The sequence below is a fragment of the Muntiacus reevesi genome, chromosome 13 (assembly GCF_963930625.1).
Source record: "Muntiacus reevesi chromosome 13, mMunRee1.1, whole genome shotgun sequence".
Taxonomy (NCBI): domain Eukaryota; kingdom Metazoa; phylum Chordata; class Mammalia; order Artiodactyla; family Cervidae; genus Muntiacus; species Muntiacus reevesi.
The window spans coordinates 53,706,526-53,721,160 of NC_089261.1; the positions used below are offsets into that span (position 1 = coordinate 53,706,526).

The window sequence follows — 14,635 nt, forward strand, 5'->3', positions numbered from 1 at the left end:
GTTTCCCATTTGGCTGCTGACTGATACACCTTCCCTGAAAGCTTCCCCTCCACCTGTCAGTCACTCCATGATATGCCTGAATCGGTTATGTTTCAAAATGGCGAGCTGCCAATTCTGTTCATTCCGCAGGCACCGACTGGAATTCTTTTAACTAGAATAAGTTGGTTTCATCCGCTAGAGCTATTTGGTGAGGGAAAAACAAAAAGAGCAAAGCACTGCTGGCTGAAACAAGCATGTCTGCTAGCCAGATTCAGCTTGAAGGCAACCCTAGCTTGTAGCACAAACAGCACATAGCCCTAGCACTGATCATAAGGCTTTTCATGATCTCATCATGACCTGCCTTATCTCCCATCAGTCTTTCCTCCTTAATTCCAAACATCTACTACATTCAGGAAACATCAGTCCTTAGAGTCCTTCCCCCACATACTCCCTCTTTGGCCCTTCTGCCTTCCCAAGCAATTCTATTTGCCAAGCATTCTCTTCTCCTTCTATCTGCCCAAAACATGTCTAATTACACTTGCACGCAGTCCAATTATTAAGTTCTCGTGAAAGTCCTTCTTGGCTGATCCTAGAGTTAAATGCTTCCTACTCAGTGTGTTCTCACATTGCCCTTCCCATTTCACCAGCTTCCTTGCTGGGCCTTGCTTTTTTTTTCTCCCCAGTTGTATGGCCCACTTAAGCATAAGGATTTGGAAGGCTGGGTCCATTCCACAGCATCTTGCTTGATAAAAAATTTCATATCAGTTCATCAGCACGTGCTTGCATCTCCTGGGCTGCATGTAGCAGGAGATTTTAAGCAGAAGCTGGGAAAGTAACCTCATACAGTAAGGAACACAAGAATGCTTTAAAAATAATCCAGCAGGCTTCTCTCGGAGGCCATGGATTTCATGAAGAATAGATACTATAAAAATAATATCATGACAAATATGAACTTTAATAGGTAGATGATGTACAGAATTGAGGGGAAATTATAAGCTACATTTCATCACAGCATTGATAGAGCTACATGATATTTTTTCTGCACAGTTACACTCATTAAATAGAATAAGACACTAATAAAATCATGTAATTGGACAGAAAAATGAAAGAACAGTTATTTTTAAATTTATCATACAGTACTTACTTTTTTGTAATCATGTCAACCACGGATTTTACATAATTTTCGTTACTCTAAAAATGAGAGAAATATTTTACTAAAATGAAGAAGCAAGCCTCATAGTTCTACTAATACATGTAAATCTAGTTTATGTGTGGAATGTTACTATGTCTTAATATTTCTACTGTTTCTACTTTCTATGAAAGAATTTAAAATATTCATGCATCTAAAAGATCTGACTGAATACTGAATACTGAAAACACTTTATTCTCCCTTTGTCATAATACGAAATATCACTACACATTATTTACAATTAGAAATTAGTACACAAAAACTTATGTATCTAAAACAGTTTTGTCCTAAAAATGGGATGGCTTATTTCAATGAACTGCCTTTTTTTGAAAATGTCTTCATTTTATGAGTATTGTACTACAAGGAGTTTTCTTCAAAATTACACCACATTTTTCGAGACAGTATTTGTTGGCTTGATTCCCAAATTTCCTTCCATCAGCAGACTGTGTGTATCTACTCTGCTATGTTAGGTGACAGATTCATTTGTAAGTAGCTTTCGATGGTTTATACTTTCAGGTAATTTTTTTTACATAACCTATGGCATTTATAACATGTAGCCTCAGGGCCCACAAGCATCCCCAACACAAAATTTTGAGAATATTTGAATACTTATAGTTCTACTACTGTCAAATCCGAGTAATCTGAAAGGCAACTTTGAATGTATATAGTTAGACTGCTTGCTTAAAACGCTCAGCCATGATACAGACCACTCTATTATAGTACTTCAGTTTCTTAAGATAGCCAAAAATGGAATCACCAGCTATTTTTTTTCCCATTTATTTTTATTAGTTGGAGGCTAATTATTTTATAATATTGTAGTGGTTTTTGTCATACATTGACATGAACCAGCCATGGATTTACATGTATTCCCCGTCCCGATCCCCCTTCCCACCACCTCCCTCTCTCGCCAGCTATTTCTTAACCACTGAAACACATGTTAAACATACTACTAAAGTTATACCTCTTAAGCATTTTATATTCCATTTTAAAATTTGTCCCCCAATATTTTATTATTGGTCTAAACATTTTAGGCAGATGTGCCAACAGTAAAGAAATAAAGATTGTAATATGTAACACACGGTAATGTGATAAAACATTTTGGACATTATGTAAATGCTTCCAATATTAAAAAATTAAACTTGGACAGAATGATTATTTAATCTTTTATTTCTATGTTCCTATTAATTCTTCCGCTTGTTCTGAGTTTTTCTGCGTTCTAAGACATGTTTTTCATAGAAAATTCAAACAACAGAGGAAAAAATTTAAAGGACAGCAGAAATCCCTTTTAACTCCCAATATCCATGCCCATCAGCAGACAAATGGATAAGGAAGCTGTGGTACATATACACTATGGAATATTACTCAGCCATTAAAAAGAAATCATTTGAATCAGTTCTAATGAGATGGATGAAACTGGAGCCCATTATACAGTGTGAAGTAGGCCAGAAAGAAAAACACCAATACAGTATACTAATGCATACATATGGAGTTTAGAAAGATGGTAATGCTAACCCTATATGCAAAACAGAAAAAGAGACACAGATGTACAGAATAGACTTTTGGACTCTGTGGGAGAAGGCGAGGGTGGCATGTTCTGAGAGAACAGCATTGAAACAAGTATACTATCAAGGGTGAAACAGACCACCAGCCCAGGTTGGATGCATGAGACAAGTGCTCAGGCCTAGTGCAGTGAGAAGACCCAGAGGGATGGGATGGGGAGGGAGGCAGGAGGGGGTATCGGGATGGGGAACACATGTAAATCCATGGCTGATTCATGTCAATGTATGGCAAAAACCACTACAATATTTTAAAGTAATTAGCCTCCAACTAATAAAAATAAATGGAAAAAAAAACTCCCAATATCCAGAGATAACCATTATTAATATTTTGAAGATCATCATTCTGAGGTTTGTTCATTGTCTTTTTTTTATGTATTCTATCATCTATTTTTCCTTGCTTCCTTTCTTCTATCACAGTTTCTATAGATAATATAAAGTCAAACATGACACTTTACAACTTTTTTCAGTCAACAATATGATACAGACATCTTCTATATCACTGAATATGGATATTCATTCTTTCAATGGTTACAAATTATTGCAATGTAGACAAAAGTACTTACCCTCTCACTGATACCTATTATGGCTGTATCTAATATGCTGTATTATAAAACAACAGTGCACTGAAAATCTTTGAAATTGTCACTTACTGAACACTTTACAGTGTGACATACATCACTGTAAATACTCCCCCAATACTAGCTAATTTAATGGCCAAAACATCTATATACTGTAGGCAATATCATCACTACTTCACAAATAAGGAGAGTGAAGCATGGAGAAGTTAAGTAACTTGTTCACGTTCACAAGGCAGGAAGTGGAGCAGCTGGCATCTGAACTTTGGCAATCTAGATCCAGGCTCTGTTCTCAATCATATTGGCACATTTTGTATTATATCATGTACGACAAACATACTGTCACTGTCTACGGTCACATTTTCATTATTTTGAAATTCTTTCTTGATTATCTCTTTAGGATAACTCCCAAGACTTGAGATTTCTGATTCAAAGGATAGACACATTTAAAATCTGATATCTTCTGCCAAATTCCCCTCTGAAACACCTTTTATGGTGTTAATATTTATACCACACTTTACAATTTTACATGGCATTAGAGGCAAGACAGAAAACTTTGGGCCACTAGAGAGATGCAGATTTGAACCTGCTCTATTAAGTGCTGGGAAAACTATTTACTTTAAGATCCAGGTTTTTCATCTGGATACCTACTTTACAGGAAATGCAATGCAGGTTATAAATAATGTATATAAAAATTGTCCACAATCCTTCAGACATAGAAAGTAGTCCCTCAATTGATCATAGTTACTGTGACTTAATACAAATTATCTCTTGATTCATATACCAACCTTTTCTTGGGCTGGGCAGGTTTTATTACTATAGCACCCATTTAAATGTCCTGTTTTTAAATATAATTTCTGTACCTTATAGTAGTATACAGGGCTCCTGGTAACATATTTAACGATATAATCATATTTATCCACATAGAACTGTTTCATTTCCCTTAAACTGATAGTGGTATCAAACAAGTATTAAATACATTGTTATTCAAAAAAGGCATCTAGCAGATGCTTTTTAAAATTTAAGATAAAATTCAACATGATGCAATGATTACCACAGAGGAAATTACCACTGTGATTACCACAGTGTTTAGAGACTATGGGTCAGGAGTGAGGGGACCTGTTCATTTTTCATACATACATCTGCGATAGAGACAATCACCACAGAGTCCTTCTCTTCTGGAAGAGTCATCCTGGAGAGGAGAGAGGTCAGTGTTTGCTTCAGGTAACTATAATTTCCTCTGTTGACAGTGGAAATACCCAGGGCAAAGGTAACTGCAGGCACAGGAATATGGTATCATTTCAAAGCACAGAGAAAAACATAATTTAGCATTAATATGTATGCTCATTACTATGTTTCGGTTAGTTGTGTGGTCATCAAAAAAGTATTTGAAACTCTATTGCAAAAATAATCCAAACTGCTGTTAAGTCTTATCACATATTTTCTTTTTGAGGAAATTCCAATTTGCAGAGGATTGTTAGCAAAGGCATTAAATAGACTCTATGATGCTCTCATGTGAAGAGTTTCAATGTACTGAAAAATAAAACTAGCCACTCTCCATTTATTATAGCTTTCATCTAACTGGGTACAAAACATCATACACTGGCTGATTTTCTATTCTTCTTCCTAAGGAGATGCTGGAACCTGAAATAGGAAAAATACTCTGAAATATTTTCACCTGTGAAAAAATTGTATGACGTAATTTCTAAATAACTGATGGAATCTATCAGGCATGGATCCATGCCTTTAAGTGACTTTTATTGCATATTAATGACTGAAGCATTAGGAGAACAGATCCCATGTTATTCCAATACATGTTAATATTCTATCAGCAAAGTCTATCCAAACTCAATCTTCACTGTACCAGTGCTCAGCTATTTGAGTTGGGTTAAGATATACAGTCAGTCAGTTCAGTCGCTCAGTCATGTCTGACTCTTTGGACTGCAGAACACCAGGCTTCCCTGTCCAGAACGTGTCTGACCTCATGGACTGCAGAACGCCAGGCTTCCCTGTCCATCACCAACTCCCGGAGCCTACTCAAATTCATGTCCATCGTGTTGGTGGTGCCATCCAACCACCTCATCCTCTCTCGTCCCCTTCTCCCACCTTCAATCTTTCCCAGCATCAGGGTCTTTTCCAATGAGTTGGTTCTTTGCATCAGGTGGCCAAAGTATTGGAGTTTCAGCTTCAACATCAGTCCTTCCAATGAACATTCGGGACTGATTTCCTTTAGGATGGACTGGTTGAATTTCCTTGCAGTCCAAGGGACTCTCAAGAGTCTTCTCCCAACACCACAGTTCAAAAGCATTAATTCTTCAGTGCTCAGCTTTCTTTATAGTCCAACTCTCACATCCATACATGACCACTGGAAAAATAATAGCTTTGACTAGATGAACCTTTGTTGGCAAGGTAATGTCTCTGCTTTTTAATATGCTGTCTAGGTTGAGCATAGCTTTTCTTCCAAGGAGAAAGTGTCTTCTAATTTCATGGCTGCAATCACCATCTGCAGTGATTTTGGAGTCCAAAAAAATAAAGTCAGCCACTGTTTCCACTGTTTCCCCATCTATTTGCCATTAAGTGATAGGACCAGATGCCATGATCTTAGTTTTCTGAATGCTGAGTTTTAAGCCAACTTTTTCACTCTTCTCTTTCACTTTCATCAAGAGGCTCTTTAGTTCTTCTTTACTTTCTGCCATAAGGGTAGTGTCATCTGCATATCTGAGGTTATTGATATTTCTCCTGGCGATCTTGATTCCAGCTTGTGCTTCATCCAGCCCAGGATTTCTCATGATGTACTCTGCATATAAGTTAAATAAGTAGAGTGACAATATACAGCCTTGACGTACTCCTTTCCTGATTTGGAACCAGTCTGTTTTTCCATGTCCAGTTCTAACTGTTGCTTCTTGACCTGCATACAGATTTCTCAGGAGGCAGGTCAGGTGGTTTGGTATTCCCATCTCTTGACGAATTTTCCACAGTTTATTGTGATCCACACAATCAAAGGCTTTGGCATAGTCAATAAAGCAAAAGTAGATGTTTTTCTATCCTGTCCTGCCTTAATTTCCACACCTTTATAATGGAGATAAGTACTTCGAGAATGGCTCAGTGAGGAACTCAGAAAAATCCTCTCTCTAAAAAGCAATAATGAAACTGTAAAACAAAGTTGTCAAAACCATCAGAGCCCTGGTATACAAAACACTGAGAGGTGTTTACTTGAGAAAAATTATTGAACTTCAGTGACAGCAGTAAGAATCAGGATTTCCCTGATTACTATTGTGTTTGAACATATTTTCATGTTTATTGACCTTTAGATATTCTTCTGTGAAATCCCTGTTCAAGATTTGTCTGTTTCTCTATTAACTTGTCTGTGTTTTCCTTACTGATTGACTGATGCTCTTTATAGATTCTGAATATGAACCCTTTGTCAGTTATGTGTATTACACATACCATCTTCCATCACGGGTTTCCTAAAATTAAGAAAAGACGCTCTTAACTTTAGCATTGTGCAATTTATCAATCATTTCCTTTATGGCCAGTGCTTTTTGATTCCTGCTGAGAAATGTTTGCATATCTTGAAGTCCATAAAGATGTTTTTCAGATAATCTTCTAGCTGATTTATTATCTGTCTGTTATATTTAGATCTACAATCCACCTGGAAATGATTTTTATGAAGGGTGTGAAGCAGGAGTCAAGTTTCAAATTTTGGGATCTACTCTTGGAAGCAATTTCTTGAATGGCTTCCCATGTCTTAGGATAAGGAATACATTTACAAAAGTCTGCAAGACCCTTAGTGACCCAGTCCCAACCTACCTCTTCTGTTCCAACTACCCTCTCTCGAAACCAGTCTTCCTTGGTGTCTTTTAGCTTCCCAGACTGATCATTCAGTCCTCTTTCCTCTCCAGGCATCTGCACGTGCCATCCCTTGGTGTCCAGAACACTCTTTTTCAGGCACCTGTGCTAGTTCTACTCACTCTTTCTAAGTGGATTCTGACCTCGTCTCTCATACAACTTGTCCTTTTTGTTGCTACCCATGTGTCTTCCTACCTAGACTGCAAACTGAGTGAGGGTAGACTCTGCTTGTCTTGTTCACCATTATTATGAATCCAGCATTAATATAACGACTGCCACATAATAATGTCCAAAAATCTGGGGTGGATAAACACAGCCAAACTCCTCTATTATGTGGCCTCCATTTCATGTTTTAGTGCCGACAGTCACCAGCCCCAATTGCACACACAAACCACATCTTTTTTCCAAGTCCTCTTACTGTTAGACCTCTCACATTCTTTCTTATCCTTTTCTGCTATCCACCATCTGCCTTTTCTCTAATTGTATGCATGCATGTGTGCTAAATTGCTTCAGTTGTGTCCAACTCTTTGCAACCCTATGGACTGTAGCCCACCAGGCTCCTCTGTCCATGGGATTCTCCAGGCAAGAATATTAGAGTGGGTTGCCATGCCCTCCTCCAGGGGTTCTTCCCATCCCATGGATTGAACCCATGCAGGAGAACCTGCATCTCCTGCATTGGCGGGCAGATTCTTTATCATTAGCACCACCTGGGAAGCCCTTTTCCTTACTCATCCCATTGCAATTCTTTTTACCCTTTATGTCTCACTTTAGATGTCACCTCCTCCAGAAAGCCTTCCCTAATTCCTCAAGTACAGATTAACCTTCCTTAAATCCCCAAGTAGATTTGGCACTACCTTTGTATATCCTTGTCAGAGCACTGATTAATTTCTATTGTAATTGTTTCCTCATTTGTCTCTAAGAGGATAAGTTCCACGTCTGTTCACCACTATCTCACTAGAGCCTAGTAAGTGTTTGGAGCTGGGCAGAAGCTTGTTAAAGGAGGAAACATGGAAGACTTCACAAAGAAGTTGTCAGTTAAGCTGAAAAGTCATATTGGATAAGCGATATGACAAGTTAGTTGTGGGTTGACAGGAGGTGATATGTTCCTTATAGGCAAATATCAACTGATCACTTGTAGGGAATGCCTGGGGTTGCTGCAAAAAAAAGGAAGTGGCAGAAAATGAGATTTGAAAGATATAAACTACTGTGCATATACCATATCAAGGAGTTAATGTCACTCTATATGCACTGAGCATCTACTGAGGGATTTTAAGGAACAGTTGTGCATGATGAGTTATGCACTTAAGTATGTACCTCTGAGGAAAGTATTAGGAATGAACTGACTCTGGCAATACTAAAGCCAAGAGAAAAATGACAAGTCTATTTCAATAGACTGGGCAAGAAAAGAAGGCTGAATGAAAAGTAGTTACAGAGGGGCTATAAAGAGTAGAAATTATCTGAGATTTATCAGAATAGAGAAGATACAAGCCTGATGACAGGTTCCCCAGGAGGCCATGCTACAGACTTCAGCACTCTTGCAAATGTTTTATGTCATCTTTAAGGTAACTAAAATCTCCCTTTAAATTACTTCTGGTGATGAAGGTTTATATGCAAACCTCTCCTCCCAAGAACCTAGGAAATCCTAGGTCAATATATTCAGCACTGATTATATATCAATATAATCAAACCTGATCAATATATTCAGCATTGACTGGAAAGAAGGAAATAGTTGGGGGATTAGACAATTATTCAGGATTTAATACAGCACCGATAACTGGTTTATTTCAACACCCCGAGCTCCCACACAAGGAATTCCATTGCTCTTCCCAGTTACCAACCTCTCTCTCTCCTTGCTTTCACTCTACATCATGGGCTTTGGTTTATCTTTTCTGATGCTTATCCAAGGCTGGGCTTCTCCTTGGTATCCAGTATCTTAGAGTTACTGGGGACTGATTTCATCTTTTCTGTGTCTTTCAACTCCTCTTTCTGTATAATGTAGTTTTGTCTGGTGTGCACTCTCTCATACATTCACGCATGTGTATGCACATATTTATAGGCCACAATTAAAATACTTCTAAGAAGAAATATGATTCAGGTGAAGACCTCTACAAGTGTGATCTCAGAGAGTTCCATCATCTCTCTAGGCCTCAGGTAAGAAATAAAGATAATCACAGCCCCTACTGCATTGGATTGTGAGAATGAAATGAGATAATGAAAGAAAACATCAAACTTGGTATATGGGACACAGAATTCAGTAGATGGAAAACAATGTCACCTGGCTTCTCCATCCCAACACAACAGGTTTGTTAGAGGCATGTGACATAGACCAACACTGTTTATTCCCAAGGAACTGCCAAGAGCAGAGGTCAGCTCACTTTTTCTACTGAAGGGCCAGATAGTACAATTTTCAGCTCTTGGGCTGTATCATCTCTGCTGAAGCTACTTATCTCTGTTGCTGCAGCACAAAAGCAGTCAGAGACAACAAGTGAACAACAAGCATGACTATGGTCCAATAAGGCTTCTTAAAGACAGGCAAATCTGGCCTGCAGGCTCTGGTTTGCTGACCTCTGACCTGGAATGACTCACTCATTGGAATGAACGTGGTTGGTGGGAATGGCAGGTGTTCTAACCTAATATCCTTGCTTCCAATGCAAATACTTTTTCTCTTCTCCTATACCTGGTGAAACTGAACTCATTCTTCAAGGCTTAACTCAAGCATTACCTCTTCTGTAAGGCTTTTGTTGACTTTGCTCCTCAGAAAGATGAGGCAATAGGAAGACAACCAGATAAGAAATAGATTTATCAAAAGCAAAGGAGAAAAGAGTTGCCAAGCACGTAAAAGATGTTTAATGATGTCTGGCTTATATTGACTTATTTCCAAAGCATCTTCATTAAACTTGGATTTAAATGACAGTCTCCAAATATTTACTGAATGATTTTTTTCTTCAAGACAATACATTGATTTCCAGTAATACAAATGAATGCCAGATAGGCTGGGGGGTCTGTCTGAATATCATATGAGTTGATTACATTTTAAAATTTAAAAGGATGTTTCCAATGATCAAAATGTCTGTATTTGATTTTCCAAAGCTAAGTTTTCTTACCGCCTGTTTTCTCTCTGCCCTTGATTACATTAGGATAAATTCTGTCTACTTTCCTTAGATGAGGGAAAAAGAACTTTAAGACTTCAAATGCATCAGACACTGTTTCATTCATATCTGAGGTATTCACTTTCTTCTCAACTGAAAAAGAGAAAAGATAAGGTTTTTGAGTTCACAACTATAGGGATTCTTCTCTTTCCAGTACAATTTTTTAACATAGTAGTTAATAAGTTAATTCACGATTAATTTAGTATTCAATATATAGGATACATACTATTAACTGTGAATTAACAACATTGTGAAGCTATAAAATATAGCTCAAAGATTATTGATTCATGTTTATTTTGAAGTGAAAGTGTTAGTCGCTCAGTCATGTCTGATTCTTTGTGACTCCATGGCCTGTAGCTCACCAGGCTGCTCTATCCATGGAATTCTCCAGGCAAGAATACTAGAGTGGGTAGCCATCGCCTTCTCCAGGGGATCTTCCCAACCCAGAGATCAAACCCAGGTCTCCTGCATTACAGGCGGATTCTTTACCATCTGAGCCACCAAGGAAGCCCATTTATTTTCAAGGTATTTAAGGTAAATCTAACACTATGAGTGACACAACCAGATGCTAACAGAACAGACAGTTCCAAACGAAGGAAGGAGAACCGAAACATGCTCTAGCTGGCCTGCTCTACCACTTTAACATCACATCATTAAAGCTTGTATTTTTATAACTTTGTTTTCTAGCCTCTCAACACTTAATGACTCCACTCATTCAAATTTGCCCCAATAATTCTGAAAAAGAAGGAGAAAGTTGAAGGACGTACACTACCCAATTTAATTCATAATACAGTAATCAAGGCCGTGGAGCACTACAGAATAGACACACAGGCCTACGGAACAACAGAGATACAGACATAGAGCCACACAAATACGGTCAACTGATTTTTGAAGACAATGCAAAGGTAACTGCAGAAAGAAAAACCTTTTCAACCTACGGTTCTAAAACCCTTAGGCATTCACATGAAAAAGACTGAACCTTGCATTTCTCTAATAATGAGTGATGCTGAGCATCTTCTCATGTGCTTCTTGGACAGCGGTACATCTCCTCTGGAGAACTGTCTATTTGGTCTTCCACCTATGTGTCAAACAGATACCTAGTGGGAAGCTGTGGTATATAGCACAGGAAGCTCAGCTGGGAACTCTGTGATGACCTCAGTGGGTGGAAGGAGGGGAGGCAGAGAGGTCCAGGGGGAAAGAGATACATGTATACATGCAGCTGATACACTTCATTATACAACTGAAACTAACACAACTTTGTAAAGCAATTATACTCCAATAATATAAACTGTGGTGTTTGAATGTGGTGCTGGAGAAGGCTCTTGAGAGTCCCTTGAACTGCAAGAAGATCCAACCAGTCCATCCTAAAAGAGGTCAGTCCTGAATATTCATTGGAAGGACTGATGTTGCAGCTGAAACTCCAACACTTTGGCCACCTGATGCAAAGAACTAACTCATTCGAAAAGACCCTGATGCTGGGAAAGATGGAAGGCGGGAGGAGAAGGGGATGACAGAGGATGAGATGGTTGGATGGCATCACCAACACGATGGACATGAGTTTGAGTAAGCTCCAGGAGTTGGTGATGGGCAGGGAGGCCTGGCGTGCTGCAGTCCATGGGGTCGCAAAGAGTCGGACATGACTGAGCGAATGAACTGAATAAAAACTGAACTTTTACCTATACTTCATACTATTTATAGAAATAAACTCAAAAGTTTCATAGACCTAAATGTAAATCCTAAAATGATAAATTTTTTTAAAAACCTAAAAAGAAAATCTTTATGACCCTGAGCTAGATAAAGAGTTCTTAGATACAACATCAAAGGCATAAAACATAAAAAGGAAAACTCGACTTCATCAAAATTGAAAATTTTTGCTTTCTGAAAGACACCACAAAGAGAATAATAAGACAAATCACAGCCTGGGAGAAAATATTTCCAAATCACACACCCATGAGATATGTATCCAGGATATGTACAACTCTCAAAACTCAACAGTTCAGTTCAGTTGCTCAGTCGTGTCCTATTCTTTGCGACCCCATGGACTGCAGCAAGCCAAGCTTCCCTGTCCATCACCAACTCCTGGAGCTTGCTCAAATTCATGTCCATCAAGTGGGTGATGCCATCCAACTATCTCATCCTCTGTCATCCCCTTCTCCTCCTGACTTCCATGTTTCCCAGCATCAGGGTCTTTTCCAACGAGTCAGTTCTTCGCATCAGGTGGTCAAAGTATTGGAGTTTCAGCTTCAACATCAGTCCTCCCAATGAGTACTCAGGACTGATTTCCTCTAGGATTGACTGTTTTGATCTTCTTGCTGTCCAAGGGACTCTCAAGAGTCTTCTCCAACACCACACAGTTCAAAAGCATCAACTTTCTTGATGCTTTCTTTATAGTCCAACTTTCACATCCGTACATAACTACTGGAAAAACCATAGCTTTGACTATATGGACCTTTATTGGCACAGTAATGTCTCTGTTTTTTAATATGCTTTTTAATATTCAAAATTCAACAACAAGAAAAAAACACTCAATTAGAAATGTGTAAAATATCTGAACAGGCGTCTCATCAAAGAAGATATATGGAGGGCCAAGGAGCACATAAAAAAAGTTCAACATCATTAGTCACCAGAGAAATACACCTTAAAACTATGAGAGGCCATGACACCAGAAAGGCTATAATTAACTGGAGTGACTGTGACTCTCATACATTGCTCCAAAATGGCACAACCACTCTGAAAAACATCCTGGCAGTTTCTTATAATGTTAAGCATCCAGCTATCATATGTCCATCAATTCTAGATATTTATCCTAAAGAAAGGAAAATTCCCTTCATACAAAAAAATCTGTACACTGAATGCTTATGGCAACAGATATTTGTAATCACCAAAAAAGAAACAAAGAAACCTGAAAAACAATCCAAATGTGTCTTAATTGGTGAAACAATCTCTCCACTGCACATCCATACAGTGGAATGCTATTAAGCAACAAAAAGGCAACAAATAATTGGTCACATAATGACTTGGATGAATCTATGCTAAGTGAAAGAGTCCATAAAGGTTATACACTGTGTGATTCCGCTTGTATGGCAATGTGGAAAATGGAAAACTATGGAGAATTGATCAGTGGCTGCCAGGGGCTGAATTCAGGGGAGGTACTGGATTACATAAGGGGAAGCAGGTGGCAGAACTTTTCATCCTGAAGAAATGGGGAGCCACTGAAAATTCATTTGCAGGACAGTGTAGCCTTCACTTTGGCTAACATGAGCATAAACAGGTGGGGACAAGACTGGAGAGAGAAAGGGGGAAAAAAGAAGTATGTTAGCAGTCATTCAGATGAAGCATGAAAGTAGCCTGATTAGGGTAGTAGAGATGGTGACAGAAACATGTGGATAGATTTGTGAGATACACAGGATTATCAATGAATAGGACTGCTTACTGACAGTCATGGGAGAAGTATGCTAGAGGAAGAGGAAGGATTCAGAGAGGATGTGCAGGTGTCTGGCTGCTTCTGTCAGATGGATCATGGATGGTGGTGCCATTCAGAGAAGGAAAACAGAAAAGGACCATTTTCGAGGTACAAGTGAGAGAAAATTTATCAGTGATGCCTCTTACCACACTTTTGCATGTTTCATAGTAAAAAGAATGAGTACTGATTTAGTTATATCTACTGGAAAGAAAAGCCCTAAAATCAGAAAGCATAAAATCTAAATTTCCAAACACAAAAGATTACACAACAAACCACCATACACAAAACAAAAACAATGCAAACCTGCATTTTGTGCATCATGTTCTTTCTCTGAAATGTCAAGCTTCATTTCCTTGAAGGCATTAAGCAACTCTTGGCGATTTCTTTCTGTTTTGTTTTTTAAGCGTAGTATACTTTCCTTAAACTCCGAGATATGGTTTCTACAATTAGTTAATTGATTACCTACAAAGAAAACATGTAGTTATTTATACATGTAGCAATATAATTTTCTATAATATATGGGCTTCCGAGGAGGCGCCAGTGGTAAAGAACCCACCTGCCAACACAGGAGACATAAGAGATGCAGGCAATATCATACAATTTTCTATAACAAAATGTAAAGTATATGCTTCAATACAGTTATATATAACACTACACTTATATGTGTGTGTGTGTGTATATAGTGCATGGAGAAAGAAATGGCAACCCACCCCAGTGTTCTTGTCTGGAGAACTCATGGACAGAGGAGCCCAGTGGGCTTCATGGGATCACAAAGGAGCCAAACGCGACCTAACTACTGAACAGTAACGGCATCCACAGTGCTACGCTGCGCTTTGTCGCTCAGTCGTGTCCCACTCTTGTGACCACATGGA

The 14,635-nt window shown here is 38.5% G+C and overlaps 1 protein-coding gene across 1 annotated transcript in view; it reads right to left on the reverse strand.

Annotated features, from left to right (window-relative positions):
* Window positions 1-14,635, reverse strand: part of MGAT4D (MGAT4 family member D) — a 44,647-nt gene that overhangs the window by 13,746 nt on the left and 16,266 nt on the right. Inside the window, exons 2-5 of the mRNA XM_065904224.1 lie at window positions 14,067-14,225; window positions 10,256-10,393; window positions 4,443-4,576; window positions 1,124-1,170 (exon numbers count right to left, since the gene is read on the reverse strand). Coding sequence (XP_065760296.1) covers window positions 1,124-1,170; window positions 4,443-4,576; window positions 10,256-10,393; window positions 14,067-14,225 — 478 coding nt within the window. The remainder of the gene's footprint in view (window positions 1-1,123; window positions 1,171-4,442; window positions 4,577-10,255; window positions 10,394-14,066; window positions 14,226-14,635) is intronic.